The sequence below is a fragment of the Gnatocerus cornutus genome, chromosome 8 (assembly GCF_029298725.1).
Source record: "Gnatocerus cornutus isolate USDA-ARS CGAHR chromosome 8, icGnaCorn1.1, whole genome shotgun sequence".
In the NCBI taxonomy this organism is placed as follows: Eukaryota; Metazoa; Arthropoda; class Insecta; order Coleoptera; family Tenebrionidae; genus Gnatocerus; species Gnatocerus cornutus.
The window spans coordinates 11,070,180-11,088,231 of record NC_142240.1 but is presented as its reverse complement, the minus strand read 5'-3'; the positions used below and the strand labels follow the sequence as shown (position 1 = coordinate 11,088,231).

Below are 18,052 nucleotides of genomic sequence, written 5' to 3'. Positions count from 1 at the left end.
CAGAGATGAGTAGTTGTAGATGAGTGTAATGCTAATTGCAGCAATTTTTTGGTAATCACCGAATAACCTAATCCGGGAAATTCGAAATTGCCAAAAAGATTAGTCAGCTTGTAATAATTTCACCACCAAAAGCGATAATGATTTTAAAATGGGATAACAGGTGAGTTCATTAGTGAAGGAACAGGTGTCCAAAGACTCCGCTTTTAAAAAAAATGGAAGCGTCTTTCGATTTTCCAGCAAATTAAACATCAGTGTGTGCCAAAGACAAACTAGTCTTCAAATTGCTTCCGTCCTAGCAGTGTCCCTCCCAAATAATGTTTACCGAAGAACCTGAACCCACCGGGTCCTCTGACCTAATTAAAATGGGACCAGCAGGAAAAGCAGGACTGCCTTTGGCGCCATCTATTTGAAAAGGCGATCTGGGCGTGTAAAGTGAATCCTGCGCATGCGTAATAGAAATAAATGAGTACTCGCTGGTAGCCGTCATGAAGGGCGTTTGTGTCCGTGAAGTGACAATTTTATAAAAATAACAGTGATTCTAACTGATGAACATAGTTTAACAGTGAAAACTACAACAATTAAAGAATAAGAGTGAACCGGTAAGTATCCACATTTCCGTTTAGATTCATAATGTTCGATAATCTCAAATTATAACCAAGTCTTTTAAAATGGCCGGATAGGTGTAACCTGCGCTGGGGTGTTTGTCAAATTCGGTAACAGTTTATTGATGTTTCTTACGTCACTTTCATTTATTGCCTTGATGTAATTGTTTATTGTTGAGCCCTTGTGGCCTATAAAAGACGCAGAGGCTTCCCGTATATTTCTATGTCAGTGAACTTGGAAGCCGCAGGTTTACAAACACTGACACCAATCGAAGATCGGGTGAGTGCCCTTTAGGGACTCAACTCTGTTTATTCACATTTTCTATTATTTTGGTCGGTTTTTAAATAGAGCGAATCTCTCGAAGCGTCTTCACGGTCGTGAGAGTTTGTCTTTTTATCTCCCTTGGCTCCAGAGATAGGTCACAGTCCCAAAATAAAGTGTTAAACGGCTAAATGTCATATCATTTGATAAAACCTAATGATAACATAGCCCACGGTTGTAGGCCGAATAGTTGTTGGGTTTATTAATATCCATGATGCGTGTATGACTCATTTTGATTGTAAATAACATTGAAATTTATAAATTTCGCATATCAAGTGTTATATAACAAGAGCAAGTGCAAGAGAATTGATTATCTCGCGCCGGTATTGTTAAATTATCACTGTTTGCACAAGTTTTTCCTTTTAAAATTGTTATCTGTCTAAATATGTACTCAGTTCTGTGGACTAATAGATAAAAAAATAATTACAGGTGATTGCACCATTAACTTAATTGCGTTAATTAAAGGGTGCGTTTGAAACTTGGCCCAGACTTAATTTTTGTAATTTGGACCTGACCTCCAATTTATTTTAGGAGAACAATTCAAGGTGCGTGAACTTTGACCTAAAAATAATCGAAACCTCAATGGGTTTTAGTTTTATTCTCACCACAAAGGATCTTTCAAATAAAATTGTTTTAATTATGGAATTGTTATTGATTGGGTTTCATAATTTAGTGGGCTTTTTACTTTAAGAGGGCGCAGATTTTGCGGTATTTGAAAGTTGGATCAATATTGAGAAGAGCAATGTCATCAACTATGGAAAGAGAAGACCGCTTTTTTAAAATTTATTGGAAACGTGTCCCGTTTTGCAGTGTTTTTACTTTATTTCATTGTAAAACAGTGATGCCAATTGCAACTGTGCTTGTCGTGGGGAATGCCCAACGGTCATAGATCTAATTTTGAAATTTACCATTTTCCAATTACGCAAAACTTTTGGGTTTCACAAAATTCGGAACGAACGATGGTGATCCTCTTCTGTGTGTATTTTTCATTTGCACCTAACCTTCTTTCATAAGAACGTATTTCCTCTCGTCATCAACAGGTCTCTATATGGTCGATGCTTGCGTAATCGCCGGATATTAATTCTATAAAAATATGTGGATATGATCAGAAAATATAATCAATAATCACTTCCATATTTCAGAGACATTCCACGGCTTATGGAATGGTGGTCTAAATTTAATTTGTGGAAGGTTTGGTTTATTTTTACAAATATAACTTCTGAATAATTAAAATGGCAAATAATCTTTTCAATGCTGAAACGATGCAAGGTCTAACTATTTTAACAGACTCATTTGTGTTCATTTTTACAAAGTTGGATGTAATTCTCGTGTCCTTGTCTGCACAATCTTTTGTATTTACGAAATCAAGATTTCCCTTGTATGAGATTCATTACTGATGTTAGCTTACATAACTATGCGAAAGCATTGCTTTGTATCTAATGATAATTATAAACTACTCCTAATATTCATTTTGATATGAGTTGGTGTAATGGAAATTATTTTGAATAATTTTGCTTTTTCTGACTAAGAATTCTTAGAGGAATAAAAATTCCTGTTTCATGTCCTTTTAAGTGCAAAATTTTACGATCACCGCGGCCGACAACACACCCTGTATAATTACTAGTACATCCCACACCTAAAAGTTTGTTTGTTTATGTACCCAACATAAACTTCTGGTAAATGTTGGTTACATTATTCCAAATCGCTGCAATGTTAGATCATCTACAACAGATGTTGTCAATAAACGAACCCGACGTTAGAAAAACGCCTAAAACTTCACAGATCACATGTCAGGTGAAAGGTAAACCAAACAGTGAAGGTAACCATCCATTATTACAATTTTTGGACGGAAACAAAAACGCGACATTAAATTTACAATCTTATCTTTGTACAACGTCAGAGCTTGGCAAAATTTATGCTCATTTGACCTAAAATTCGGTGATAATTAGCGTTCGTACATGATAATTATCTTGCACTATACATGCGGCGAAAAAAGAGAAGGAAAGTTGGACGATTCCGGGTTTTCCTGGATCGAAGATTCCTTGCCAACTAAACGGGAAATAGTGCTGCCATGAAAATTCAGGCACATCAGGAGGGTGAATAAATGATGGAAGACATTTTTTATAGTGGATATGTTTATTCGGATTGTACATAATTTATAACTTCGGCGATTTTCCCTCGCTGAAAAAAATTCCATTTACCGGTTTCCTCATTTTGTGATAATGTTAATAACCTTGAATTCATTCAGTATTATTCTATTGTTAATTGGGTTAAGTCAGTGTGTAAATATTACGTTACGATTTTTATTGTTCGTTTTAATTTTGTCTTGATAAGTGCACCGATTTTTTGCAATTTACTTCAATAATTACTTTCAGAAAGTAGACCGCTGTATGAACTCATGTGCTCATTTTTTCAATTCCGTCATGAAGGCAGACGTCGCGACTATAATTTTTATTTTGATCAGACATGATTCCATGGTTGTACAGTCTCTGGTAGGGTCTGCATTTCTTGCGTGGTAGCAGCAGATCTGCTTTTTTTAGAATCAACAATACATTTCGGAATTTAAGAGCACGTTTAGATGCCGTTTTTTCTGATCATGGTATGGAATGTTGGGCGATGAGTAAAGCTTAGAGAAATACAGTTATCTGTAAAAGCCAAGTAAATACTGATCACGGAGATATGCTGTTTACTTTGTACTAAGTAAATAATAATATTCTATTAGTCAGTAAATGTCATAAATGAGAAATAATTTTTGATCTGATATAGTTAAATGTTATCTCTGTTGAAGTTGGATGCAATAATTTGATTTTTTTTTTAATTTATTTGTTAGTTGAACTAGCAGTATTAAAAATACAACAGAGCATAAAGAGGAGAGACTGGGTAACAGAAACATCGTTGTAGCACAAACAACGTTTCCTTTCATTTCCAATTTTGCAATTTATGGTGTTTGCTTTTGTCAATTAGTTTTCACATGTTAGTAATTAACTATTTTTACACCATTACTCATTTCATTTGTTTTTATATTTCCAATCAAGATTCACCAAGCGCATTGATAAATCGATATCTCCTTCGATTTCTAAATTGTACACTTTAAATTCAGTGGGTATCTTGCGTATAAATCAATAACTTGGAAAATTACGTAAAAAGATGCCTTGTAAGGAATTGATGAATTTTTCATGGAAGTAAAATATAAGTATGTATTTACTTAAGAAATGTTGAGAGCCGTATTGATTTCCGATTGAAGCCCTGTACCGTAACCACATCAAAATCTTTGTGTATCTGCGTCGAACCACATCCAGTTTCACGGAAAATTGGTGCTTCTGTCTTACGTGTCACACTGTCAAGCTTCCCGCTGACACTGAAAATTAAAAATTCCGGACTCGGCGACTGTAAAAAAACAGTTACCTATTGTTTTTCTTGTGCACGAAATATGTAAATCTCTTGTTGCATTGTATTAAGCTTGACGTCATCATTATAATCTCCATTAACCGCCAGTGGGTGACGATCATAATTATGTTCAATTGAGTGGGAATGTACTTGTTACACATTCAACGGTGGTGTGAGTAAAAGGGTATTTGACCTTAGATCGGGTTGAGTAGGTCATGTGATTTATTTAGTTTCATCTGAAAATTATTCGTGGACACGTTTCTGACACGAAATTAACACATCCGTCTACACAAAATGGGTTCCAACCCTCTGACCTCGACATGTTCAGTGTTATATCACACTGTCTATGAGAGTGTGTTCAACGAACTGTTGTACAAACATGCAATATCCGAATAAACCATTCATTTCTAGGGTTACATCTAATTAGGGGAAGCGGTGAGTGACTCATCCGGCTTTTGCCAACAAACCCTCAATAATTTTCGCGATCGTTTTTTTGTCACTTTTGTTGCTAATAATCAATAATTTTCGCGATCGTTTTTTTGACACTTTTGTTGCTAATAATCCGGTCTTACATATCCCGGATTTGAAAATTCTATTTTTCAATTTTAATGAAAATCTGTTTCGGTGGACTATTCCGGAATTTTTGGAGCTCCATATCTCCGGAGCTACGACAGATAGAAAGATGCGTTTGCACTATTGTTTTCCTCGCCCTTATTTTGATTAAAATCCGGTGTTACAAATCCTGAAAAATTTAAATAAAAAAGAGCTCTATGATCCACGATAAATATCCGAATACGGGAAACTGATTTTTAGATATGATATAATTTTATGTTATGTGGGGAATATTCCGTTGTAAATAAGCTAAATTAGAAAACTTGTCAGTTTTAGCAGCTATAAATCTCTCCACGCTGAAGTTAATATAGTTCTTCAAATTTTAACACAATCTTTGCGACATCCCACGCCATTAAACGCGAAAAATCACGAGCTGTAAAGTGAGAAAACTTGCATAAATTAGCTTAAATGCACTAATTTCCTAGCCACTTGGTCAAGTCATTTCTCGGGTCATTACGTTGCAAGTAGCATGGCAATCAGTAAATGAGCTATAATTTGGTCCATAATCTTCTTGTTATGAAGATAATTTAAGTGAAGAATAGTTGGAAATTTATTGGGATTTGGACAACAGAGAACTGATCAAGGACTGGAAAGTAGATTATTACGATTTGGTAGCGGTAAGACGCTTGAAATATCGATCAAATCCTATTATTCTCAATACAAAGAAGACTTTCAACTAATAAATCCTCCAATACTCTGAATAAAAAAATGGCCTAAAAGCTTTTATTGGAACAACTCCACTAAACAAGTTTATTGTATGTTTAACTAATTCTTGCATGTAAGACGTTTTTACCACTAGTTTTTATGACCAAATTCCTTCAGTCAGGTCGAAAATCTCCGCGGCCTCCATAGAACCTGCTTCTGTAGACTCTTCGTAACATTTCCATGCTTCCGATGCTTATGAAAGCATAAACAGTGTATTAATAGAGGTATTTGTTCACATTTGCACCGATTTATCTTTGAGGAAGTACCCAACAATGCGTCCTATTCTTTCCTCTTTCCACATACCTCTCCATCCTCCAACTTGACCCATTTCGTTCAGCTTGATTCGAGGTCGTCGCTTGCGAATTTTGCGCCGCCACCGGCAGTTTTGCCGCACTACAGATCGAACCAGACGCTGCAGTCTAGCTGGCAAACGGTTCGGCTAGGTCAGGCGCCGAGACGCCAAGCACGATTCGCCATCATCGAATGACGAGATTCTGGTCGCCGGCAAATCGATTAATTCAATTTTCGTGCAGGTTTCCTTAGATTTTCCATTACCGTGTTTTGTGGAGATATGTGAATTTGTGTGAGCTTTCAGAGGTGAGGGAATATTTGGTCGATACGACGGAATGTTTCAAATTATGCGCCAGTCGTAAAAGTTAAAATCATTTTTTTTAAACAATTAGGTAAGAGTTGAGGCTGGGATTAGCTAGACGGAAATTAACACAAGTATTTGATTTACGATGGAGTTAATTTCGTTTTGATGTTTTGCTAATAAACGCGTTTATCGCATGTTTAGTTGAAAATAGAATTGCGTAATTTGGCATTATTTGAAAAACCGGAGGGTCATTTGTGCCGGTGCTCCGGTGCTCTAAATCGATAATTATTCTGCTGCCATTTTCGTGGGAAGCTCAATTATGCGAAGGTTAAACGCAATCCAATGAAATGAAATTTAAATTTTTGTTTTTTTTTATCATTTTTTTTGTTGTTGCAGGTAGCCAGCTCTGCTGGTAACTTGGCAAAATGACCACCGACATCAGTATAGTGAGGTGGGACCCCACACTACAACAGGAGATCGTCGAAGACTACGAATACGATGGGGGTAACTCCTCGTCTCGCCTCTTTGAGAGATCTAGGATCAAAGCTTTAGCAGGTAAATACATTACTGTTCCAACATTTCTTTTCGTTCTGCTGTACTTTCTTATCTCCTAACGCACATATTATCAAAACCAAACATTTCCTGTATCAAGTTCAGTCTGATTCAAGCACTCATTAGCCAGTCATTAGTTAAAATGGCAATGACTACTGAACTAGAACAAAAGTATTATGATCAAGTAGTGTTAGAGCTACGAGGTAGATTGGTTTGATTAATTTCGCTATAATTTCCACTTTGTTGCTTCTAGATGAAAGAGAAAGTGTCCAGAAGAAGACGTTCCAGAAATGGGTCAACTCTCACCTTGTCCGGGTGAACTCCCGCATTACAGATCTCTACACGGACATGCGAGATGGTAAAAATCTGATTAAATTACTGGAGGTATTGTCCGGGGAGCGTCTTCCCCGTCCGACGAAAGGAAAAATGCGAATCCACTGCTTGGAAAATGTCGATAAAGCACTGCAGTTCCTTCGGGAGCAACGTGTTCATTTGGAAAATATGGGATCACACGATATCGTAGATGGCAATCCTCGTTTGTCTCTTGGTTTAATTTGGACCATTATTCTGAGGTTCCAAATTCAAGACATCACAATTGAAGAAACGGATAATCAAGAAACCAAGTCGGCCAAAGATGCATTGTTGTTGTGGTGCCAGATGAAGACCGCCGGTTACAACAATGTGAATGTGAGGAACTTTACAACGTCATGGAGAGATGGCTTAGCGTTTAACGCACTCATCCATAAACATCGTCCAGATCTAATTCAGTTTGAAAAATTATCCAAATCAAACCCCATCCATAACTTGAATAATGCATTTAACGTCGCTGAAGATAAATTAGGTTTAACAAAACTTTTGGATGCTGAAGATGTTTTCGTAGAGCAGCCAGATGAAAAATCTATCATTACGTACGTAGTCACATATTATCACTACTTCAGCAACAAGAAACAAGAAACGGTACAAGGTAAGCGTATTGGAAAAGTAGTCGGAATCGCGATGGAAAACGACAGGATGATCAAAGAATACGAATCTTTAACCAGTGACTTGCTTGCATGGATCGAAGGTACCATTTCAGCTCTTGGCGAGAGACAATTCGCCAATAGCCTTGTCGGCGTCCAGCAACAATTAGGCCAGTTTAACAATTACCGTACTGTAGAAAAACCTCCAAAGTTCGTCGAAAAAGGAAATCTAGAAATCCTCCTTTTCACGCTTCAATCTAAAATGAGAGCAAACAATCAACGTCCGTACACGCCAAAGGAGGGAAAAATGATTTCGGATATAAACAAAGCTTGGGAAAGACTGGAAAAAGCCGAACATGAGCGCGAACTAGCATTACGTGAGGAATTGATCCGTCAAGAAAAACTCGAACAGTTGGCAGCTCGTTTCAACAGGAAAGCCAGCATGAGAGAAACTTGGCTGAGCGAAAACCAACGATTGGTTTCACAGGATAATTTCGGTCACGATCTTACTGCTGTTGAAGCCGCGGCCAAGAAACACGAAGCAATCGAAACTGATATTCTTGCGTATGAAGAACGAGTGCAGGCTGTCGTTTCCGTTGCCGGTGAATTGGAAGCTGAAAACTACCACGACATGGAGAGAATCAACGCAAGGAAAGAAAATGTCCTACGCCTTTGGAATTATCTCTTGGAATTGCTTAGAGCACGTAGACATAGACTCGAGTTATCACTTCAACTACAACAGAACTTCCAAGAAATGCTCCACATCCTCGACGCAATGGAGGAATTGAAAGGCCGTCTCCTTACAGACGACTACGGCAAGCACCTCATGGGTGTCGAAGATCTGCTTCAAAAGCACAATCTTCTCGAAGCCGATATTAATATTCTCGGTGACAGAGTCAAAGCTGTAGCAAACCAGTCCCAACGTTTCCTAGACGTTGAAAGCGAGGAAGGTTACAGACCTTGCGATCCTGCCCTTGTCTTGGAAAGAGTACAACAACTCGAAGATGCTTACGCAGAGTTAGTGCGTTTGGCTGTTGAACGCCGATCGCGCCTTGAAGAGAGCCGCAAATTGTGGCAGTTCTACTGGGACATGGCAGATGAAGAAAACTGGATCAAAGAAAAAGAACAGATCGTATCAGCTGCTGATATCGGGCACGATCTTACAACTGTCAATTTATTGCTGAGCAAACACAAAGCTTTAGAAAACGAAATTTCTGCGCACGAACCACAATTGAATGCCGTCATCGGAGTCGGAGACGAATTGGTTACCTCTGGACACTTCGGTGCCGAGAAAGTTCAAGAAAGACTATCCGAAATTCGAGGAGCATGGAAACACCTCTTAGATCTGGCGGCTTATCGTAGAAAACGCCTGGAGGATGCCGTGGATTATCACCAGTTGTTCGCAGATGCGGATGATGTCGATATTTGGATGCTAGACACCTTGCGGTTGGTATCCAGCGAAGATGTCGGCAGAGACGAAGGAAACGCGCAGTCCTTGCTCAAAAAACACAAAGACGTCACCGAGGAACTTAAGAACTACGCCAGTACCATTGAGGCGCTTCATCAACAGGCGAAACAGTTGGGACCAGAAGTTGCTGAATCACCCGAAGTATCACAGAGATTGGCTTCTATTGATAACAGGTACAAGGAGTTGCTTGAGTTGGCTAAACTTCGCAAGCAACGTCTTCTCGACGCTTTGTCTTTGTACAAACTCCTGTCTGAAAGTGACGGTGTTGAGCAATGGATCAGCGAAAAGGACAGGATGCTGCAGACCATGGTCCCTGCCCGCGACATCGAGGATGTTGAAATCATGAAACATCGCTACGATGGCTTCGAGAAAGAAATGAACGCTAATGCTTCTCGGGTCGCTGTTGTCAATCAATTAGCCCGACAGTTGTTGCATGTTGAGCATCCCAATTCGGAACAAATCACAGCCAGGCAGAACCAACTTAACCAGAAATGGGCTGAGCTTCGTGAAAAAGCTGAGGCGAAACGTGACGAGCTTAACTCTGCTCACGGCGTACAAACATTCCATATCGAGTGTCGCGAAACCACGACCTGGATCGAAGACAAAATTCGTATTTTGCAAAGCACTGACAGTTTGGAAATGGATTTGACTGGTATTATGACATTACAGCGCCGTCTCTCCGGAATGGAACGTGATCTTGCAGCTATTCAAGCTAAATTAACTTCTTTAGAGAAGGAAGCTGCAAACATAGAGACGGAACATCCCGAAGAAGCTGCTGTTATTAGAGAGAGAATAGTTCAAATTCAGATCATCTGGGAGCGGCTTACGCAGATGTTGAAAGAACGCGATTCTAAACTTGAGGAAGCTGGAGATTTGCACCGATTCTTGCGTGATTTGGATCATTTCCAGGCGTGGTTGACGAAGACCCAAACCGATATCGCTTCGGAAGACACTCCGAATTCGTTGGCTGAAGCAGAGAACTTGCTGTCGCAACATCAAAGCATTTGTGAAGAAATCCATAACTACACTGATGATTATCATAAGATGATGGAATATGGAGAGAAACTCACTGCCGATCCAAGCACTCAAGATGATACTCAGTACATGTTCCTGAGAGAAAGACTGAAGGCTTTGAAGGATGGTTGGGACGAAATTCATCAAATGTGGGAGAATCGTCAGAAATTGCTATCACAGTCTCTTAGCTTGCAAGTTTTGGACAAAGACGCTCGCCAAGCTGAAGTCATCCTCAACCAACAAGAGCACGCGTTGTCGAAGATCGAAACACCGACCACTCTCGAGCAAGCCGACAATCAGTTGAAGAAACACGAGTCTTTCTTGACATCCATGGAAGCCAACGAAGACAAATTCAATACAGTCATCCAGATTACCAATCGTCTCATCGATGAAGGTCACTTTGCATCTGACAAGATTGCAAAACGCGCTGACAACATCGACCAACGCAGATCAGCGATTAAAGAAAAAGCTCTGGCTCTCATGGAGCGCTTGCGAGATCAATTGGAGTTGCATCAATTCCTTCGCGACTGCGACGAACTCGGAGAATGGATCCAAGAGAAACACATCACTGCCCAAGATGAGACGTATCGTTCCGCGAAAACTGTTCATTCCAAATGGACCCGCCATCAAGCTTTCGAGGCCGAAATTGCCGCCAACAAGGAACGTCTCCTTAATCTCCAGAAAACTGGCGAAGAATTGGCTAAAGAAAAACCAGAATTCGCAGAGGTTATCAAGCCGAAAATCGAAGAACTTGCTGATCAGTTCGATGTTTTGGAACAAACGACCAAAGAGAAAGGCGAACGACTTTTTGATGCTAACCGTGAAGTACTCATTCACCAAACTTGCGACGATATCGACTCTTGGATGAACGATCTCGAAAAACAAATCGAAAGTGACGACACTGGATCAGATCTGGCGTCGGTCAACATTCTGATGCAGAAACAACAGGTTTGATCGTGTGATGGTTTGAATTTTTTATTTGAAACTTTTTTTTTAGATGATTGAAACGCAAATGGCAGTTAAAGCTCGTCAAGTCGAGGAAATGGAGAAGCAAACAAAAGTTCTCGAAACGACGGCTCCCGCTCCGAAATTGGAAGAGATTAAAGTTAAGAAGACTCAAGTGGAGCAACGCTTCGAACAACTCAAACAGCCTCTACTCGAAAGACAGCGCGTATTGGAAAAGAAAAAGGAAGCATTACAATTCAGGAGAGACATCGAGGATGAATTACTTTGGATTGCGGAGAAAATGCCACAAGCATCATCCACGGAATACGGCAATAGTTTGTTCCAAGTGCATATGCTTGAGAAGAAGAATCAATCGCTGAGAACGGAAATTGAAAATCACGAACCGCGAATTAATACAGTCTGCAATAATGGACAGAAACTGATCGATGAAGGTAAGCGAGGAAATTGGTCATTTATATCCATAACATCCTTTTGCTTGCAGGTCACGAGGACTCGACAGAATTCAGTCACCTCATCAGCGAACTCCACAAAGCCTGGCAAGAACTGAAAGACGCCGTCGAGAAGCGCCGGGAAAATCTTCTTCGTAACGAGCGCGCTCAACAGTATCTTTTCGATGCGAACGAAGCCGAGAGCTGGATGAGTGAACAAGAACTTTACATGATGGTAGAAGATCGTGGTAAAGATGAAACTTCCGCTCGCAACTTCATGAAGAAGCACGAGAGCTTAGAAGGCGCCGTTGAAGATTATGCAGATACCATTCGAGCTTTGGGCGAGACCGTCCGAGCTTTGGCAGCTGAAGGACATCCATTAGCCGAACAAGTGGCTGTCAAGCAATCACAACTCGATAAACTCTACGCAGGTTTGAAAGACCTCGCCGGCGAAAGACGCGGGAAACTCGATGAGGCTTTGAAACTCTTCCTTTTACACCGAGATGTGGAGGATTTGGAGCAATGGATCGCCGACCGCGAAGTTGTGGCTTCTTCTCATGAGTTGGGACAAGACTACGATCATGTCACTTTATTGTGGGAAAGATTCAAGGAGTTCGCGCGTGACACGGAATCAATCGGTAGAGAGCGTGTCGCGGCAGTTACCGACATTGCCGATCGCTTGATCGAAGCTGGACACTCCGATTCTGCAACAATCGCCGAATGGAAGGATGGACTGAACGAAGCATGGCAGGATCTTTTGGAATTGATCGAAACTCGCACCCAAATGCTTGCAGCTTCACGGGAATTGCACAAGTTCTTCCATGATTGTAAAGACGTCTTGGGAAGAATTCTCGAGAAACAGGTTTCTATGTCTGATGAGTTGGGACGTGATGCTGGATCCGTTTCCGCTCTCCAGAGGAAACATCAAAATTTCTTACAAGATCTGCAAACTCTACAATCGCAAGTGCAGCAGATTCAAGAGGAATCTGCCAAGTTACAGGCCAGTTATGCGGGTAATGATCACAATATACACAATAAGTTTTGTTCTAAATTTTATGATAGGTGATAGGGCCAAAGAAATCACGAATAGAGAGCACGAGGTTATTGCCGCTTGGGCTTCACTTCAAGCAGCCTGTGATCAGAGGCGTGGGAAGTTAGCCGATACTGGTGACCTCTTCAAATTCTTCAATCTTGTAAGAACGTTGATGCAGTGGATGGACGATGTCATCAGACAAATGAACACCAGTGAGAAGCCACGAGACGTCAGCGGAGTGGAATTACTTATGAACAACCATCAAAGCTTAAAAGCCGAAATAGATGCTAGAGAAGACAACTTTACTGCTTGCATTTCACTTGGAAAGGAATTGCTAAGTCGCAACCACTACGCCAGTGCCGAAATCAAAGATAAACTAGTTACTTTAAGTAATCACAGGAACTCTGTTCTGCAACGATGGGAAGAAAGGTACAAGAATCCTGTTAATTCGACGAGTTTACTTATTTCGAGATTTTCAGATGGGAAAACCTGCAATTAATTCTTGAAGTTTATCAATTCGCAAGAGACGCCGCAGTGGCTGAAGCATGGCTGATCGCCCAAGAACCGTATTTAATGAGCACAGAATTAGGCCACACCATCGATGATGTTGAAAATCTCATCAAGAAACACGAAGCGTTTGAAAAATCAGCGGCAGCCCAAGAAGAAAGATTCAGCGCTCTGGAACGCCTGACCACGGTATTTACCACAGCTTTCATGTCTGCTTAACTTTTTGTATTCACAACTAATTTTTTTGCTCGTCTTTGTAGTTAGAAAAGGGTGGTGGTCTATGTCAATCGTCAACCTTGCATGAGTCTTCCACTATGTGTGATTTCACTATAGCCATTCCTGTTTGCAAAAATTTGGAACCTGCTCCCGTTCGCAACTTATCTAAACGTTACGTCGCGGAAACGATAAAATCGATTGTTTGCGATCTCGATAAGTTTTATAACCCGAAAATTTTCTATAGGAGACGCTTCACTGTCGCTGGTGTTAGTAAATACGCGCGAATTAGTAAATTGCGGAAGAATGTTACTTTTCTTCACGGGAAACCTGAAGTTACCACGAGGAAGTGTTATAATCGGTCTATTTCTATGTTTGAAACTGGAACTGCGGACGTTTTGTTTTCCAGTAATCCGTGTATTTATAGCAAACACGACGATAAATATTACGTGCAGGATTTTATAGACGCTGAGAAATATGCTAGTTATATGGAAAGCGGCAGAACTTATTTTATTAAGGATGTTCCAATGCGGAATGTACATTTAAATGGTAGTTCTAAAGGAGCACGTTCCAAAAAAAGTTACAGAAAGTCTTTTCCGTTCATTTCATCCACTTCTACTAATCGCGACTCAGTAAGTATCGGTTTTTTCCCGCATGCTTATAACCGCTCCAAAAAAAATTGTACACGCTTGCTTTTTGTCAATCAACTGTGATGTAATCATTACTCAATTCTCATTCCGTTTTAGTTTGAATTGCGCGAGATTAAACGACGCCAAGAAGCAGCTGAGGCCCAAGAACGCGCTCGTCGCGAGCAAGAAGAAGCCGAGCGCCAAGCAGCTCTAGCAGCATCACAGCCTAAACAAGCGGAGGCTATCGCTGCTGATCGCCCCGACTCAGGAACACCAGCGGCGGAGGATCGACCAGGTATATTCAATTTACTCATCACTTTACTCTTACTACAAATTCTTACAACACGGACACAATCTCTATAAAACTAAATCGTAATGCTTTTACTACACGCAGCAGGAAGTGGTCAGAGAGCTTCTTTAAAAGCTAGCTCACCAGGTGAAGGTAAAATCTGCAATTCTCATGATTTAAATCTGTCTACACTTAATACATTAATATTTATTAATGTGCACAATTGGTTTCTATTGCTTTGTTCCTTCTATTAATTAAGTGGATAAAACTGCACAAATGATAATAAGAATGTTGGATATTAATAACGGAACTATTGGTGGCGGGCTGTTGTTGTGGCATGTCTTGATATTTCAGAGGTCTTTATAACAATGAAGGTAGGAGTTGACACGTTTTAGTGTTGCTTTTTACTAACACCACGTCTTTAATTTTACACTAATCTTGTTTTTAACAAACGAATCTGTGGGACTTTCTCCAGAGATTTGTGCTTTGATTTGTTTTTTTCTTATCGCAGAACAACTTGCGGTTTAACGTTTTTTAATCTTCTGTAATCAGTGATGTTGCTATGATAACAGTAATTTTATAACATTATGAACTTGCATGAAATTAATGTTAATGCATGAGCATGTTATTACGTAGTGCATGGACAACAAACACCATCTGCCAGTACCGCGGGTACTCAGCGGCCACAATCTACACCTCCACAACAATCACCACCCCGCGCCCAAACACGTGAGTAAAAAACACTCGAATCAAGGGTTTATTTGTTGTCGTCTTATTTTTAATTTGGTGCATGATTTATTATTCGTGGCGTTCGTTTTGCTTTATTTGCAATTTTTCGAAGTATCGAGAGCTGAAGAGAAGGCGAAACGTAAGGACCGCTCTCGAAGCAAGTCCCCCTTCCGTAGTTTCCGATGGAAGAAGGGATCTTCTAAGACTTCTGGAGCTGTTAGCGATGACGAAGCCGCAGGAACATCAGGTATGGTGCAGAAAGGTGGTATTTTGTGCAGTTTTATATTCGTGCTGGGGGAGGTGGTGGATATTTGTCAAAGCAATAGAAAAGCCAAGTATAGTTCGTGTTATGTGAGTGTTGTCAAAAACTGGGCATAAAGTGTCAATGCAACCGTTATTCAATGCTGGTTCGAAAGCTGATTTGATGTGTGTGTTTAGAGCGCGGCAGTCCGGGCGACGAAGAAGTCTTCGAAGGTATTTTAACTCGCAAACACGAATGGGAAAATACGACCGTCAAGGCTTCGGTAAGATCATGGGATAAAGTCTACGCCGTCTTGCACGGCTCTCAGCTGGCGTTCTACAAAGATGGGAAGGTGGCTCGTTCCACCCCCGACCAGACATTCAAGAATGAAACTCCTCTCTCTTTGCACAAAGCTAATGCTTCCGTAGCCCAGGATTACAAGAAGAAGAAGCACGTTTTCAGGCTAAAGTACGTTCGGTGAAGTGTGAGATTCAGTTTGAGAATGATTGTTTTAGATTGGAAAGTGGAGCCGAATTCTTATTCCAAGCTCATAACGATGGTGAAATGAACACGTGGATTTCCCGCATCAATTCTCAGGCAGACGCTGATTCTTCTGGCCCCTCGCGTTCACAAACATTGCCTGCGTCCGCTCAGAAGGAAGATTCAAAACGACGCAGCTTTTTTACTCTTAAGAAGAAGTGAGATGCAGGTTTTGGGTGTTTGTTGAATTACTCATTTGTGTTTTTGTTGCAGCTAATTTATGCTATCTGTACGCTTTACCTGATTCTGACTGGATCGCTCAGTCTTCGCCCTTTGACTTTTTCTTTTTTATATATATTTCATTCATGTAGGTTGCACATTCTAGTAATATTTTAATGTATAGTAATATATTATGTGATTAAAGAAACTGTTGACTGGAGCACAAGAATATTGCCTTCAGTAAAGCCCAATGTTTATTCTATTATTTATTGAATAAATTGAAAATATCGAACTTTTCACATCAAGAAAAGTTGGTTTCGAAATTCCCTAATCTTAAAATACATACTCTAATAAATGTCCGTATTGACATTTTCGCTGCTTTACGTTTGTATCCCTGTTATTCTGTTGCAATATTGTCTTTTTTAAGCTTTGCTTAGCAAGGTGAGGTGACGAGTCATTTTTATTATATACATTTTGTAATAATTTGTAGAGTTATGTCTATTTTACATATAAAAATGTGTGCTTTTAAAAATGGAGTTATAATAAATAAATATTGTTTTTAGTACACTTGTTTTTGTTTTTCCTTTGGATTCATTTTCAATTTATTGCGAGGTGAAGTCCGCTGTTTGATAACGCAGTTCAAGGAAAAAAAACGAATTTGCGATGGCTTCTTTTCCAGGAAATTCCGCAATGTTAGTTTTTGAGCGTATAATTAGTGACAATATCCACATTACATTGTGAGCCAAAGATACACATCTAAAACCGTTGCGGTTAAATGATCCAAAACATCACGCTTTGTTAATGATCAAGGTAATTATCATTATTCCGCTTTGTACAAACTATATAAATATTCGTACAACATTTACCTTTTATTCCCACCGCAATGTTTCGCCCAGCAGGAGTGGTTTTTGTGGTCTTGGTAACTTACATTCGCACTTCGACGGCTTGTGTAAGTACTCTAATCAAGCTAACTTACAATTAATTACAACGAAATTCTGTTACAGAATGGCTACACCCTCAAAGTTAACAGTGTTAAGAACTGCATAAAAGACAGTGTTCTTCAAGTTCAAAACGGAGACGCTACTTTGGACAAGGACTGCAATTTAATCTTGAAAGGCTGTTTAAACTTCCCGAAAGGTTTCAAAACAGCTAAGGTAACGAGTTTGTAAGTTGAACCGAGCCCATTTAGAGTTTTAGGGAAAATATGTCCTGAAAAAAGCTCCAATGCCTCCCATGGAAGGAGAACTAGATTTTTGCGAAGCTGTTGGTAGTTTGGATGATCCACAAATTGGAAATGTTGCCAGCATGTTCAATTTACCTTCAAAGTGCCCAATTCCACCCGTAAGGTTTTATAATGAATAATTTTGTCTTCTTGTGGTATTTTTCAGGGTAAAGCATGCTCCGACGATAGCAAAAAAATTAACATTAGTAGATTCAAGAGTCAGTTAGGTCTTGCAAGCGGAAATATTCAAGCCAAGATTGAGGCTGAACACGACACTGGAAAGTCTTGTATTGAGATGGATTTCAATATTTCGAAGAACAGAGCTAGAGGGTAATCGTCCAAATGAGTTTTAAGAAGAATAAATAATGTTTACCAAAGTTCTGTTGTTTTATTAATAAATAAAAAACCATTGAATATTAAAAAATAAATTTCTAATCACAGATGAAGAAAAATAAAATTGGTGGAGGCGCCGGTTTTTCATATTTATCTGCTCTTCTCGAATTTTTGTAGTGTTTTGATTATATCGATGTTTAAATAATAAAGATTATGCTAATAAAAGCTTAACACTTGTTTTAACAGATTAATACAAAATTACATTGTTTTGTGTGACCTTTGCAGAGTTGCGTCATATTTACCTAACAAATGCGAATTGTGAAAATGTTCTAGGAAATGAGATGAATTGTGTTTTGTATGCGACAACTGTAAAGGTCACATTTCATTATCAGAAATCGATTTGATTGGGATGATTCAATAAGTACAATACCTGTAGAAAACAAATGAAGGTTACAGAAAAGTGCACATCAAATTTTATTAGTTGAGAAGGAAAGATTGTAATTGTTTCTTCACAGAGGCAAGCATCTACTTTGGGTAAAAATCAAAG

At 39.5% G+C, this 18,052-nt stretch overlaps 3 protein-coding genes across 11 annotated transcripts; all 3 read left to right on the top strand.

Annotated features, from left to right (window-relative positions):
• The first annotated feature begins 440 nt into the window (after positions 1-440).
• beta-Spec (spectrin beta chain) lies at positions 441-16,170 on the top strand. Of its 9 annotated transcripts, none has more exons than XM_088043097.1 (13): positions 441-599; positions 6,620-6,778; positions 7,029-11,164; positions 11,214-11,613; positions 11,664-12,623; positions 12,673-13,072; positions 13,123-13,339; positions 14,110-14,287; positions 14,918-15,010; positions 15,123-15,257; positions 15,449-15,719; positions 15,767-15,949; positions 16,005-16,170. In XM_088043097.1, the coding sequence occupies exons 2-13, from the start codon at positions 6,649-6,651 to the stop codon at positions 16,006-16,008; spliced, it is 7,107 nt and encodes a 2,368-aa protein (XP_087899223.1). In that variant the 5' UTR covers positions 441-599; positions 6,620-6,648; the 3' UTR covers positions 16,009-16,170. The 9 variants fall into 9 exon arrangements, with proteins under 9 accessions (XP_087899223.1, XP_087899226.1, XP_087899227.1 ...); XM_088043098.1 differs by lacking the exon at positions 441-599 and adding an exon at positions 6,056-6,225; XM_088043100.1 differs by lacking the exon at positions 14,918-15,010.
• Positions 13,346-14,100, top strand: LOC148169777 (uncharacterized). The gene has a single exon (XM_088043156.1). The coding sequence runs from the start codon at positions 13,465-13,467 to the stop codon at positions 14,074-14,076; it is 612 nt and encodes a 203-aa protein (XP_087899282.1). The 5' UTR covers positions 13,346-13,464; the 3' UTR covers positions 14,077-14,100.
• Positions 16,171-16,809: 639 nt separating the features above from the next.
• LOC148169775 (uncharacterized) lies at positions 16,810-17,549 on the top strand. The gene is made up of 4 exons (XM_088043158.1): positions 16,810-16,899; positions 16,955-17,104; positions 17,148-17,291; positions 17,339-17,549. Exons 1-4 carry the CDS (start codon positions 16,834-16,836, stop codon positions 17,504-17,506), a joined length of 528 nt encoding a protein of 175 aa, XP_087899284.1. The 5' UTR covers positions 16,810-16,833; the 3' UTR covers positions 17,507-17,549.
• Positions 17,550-18,052: the final 503 nt, after the last annotated feature.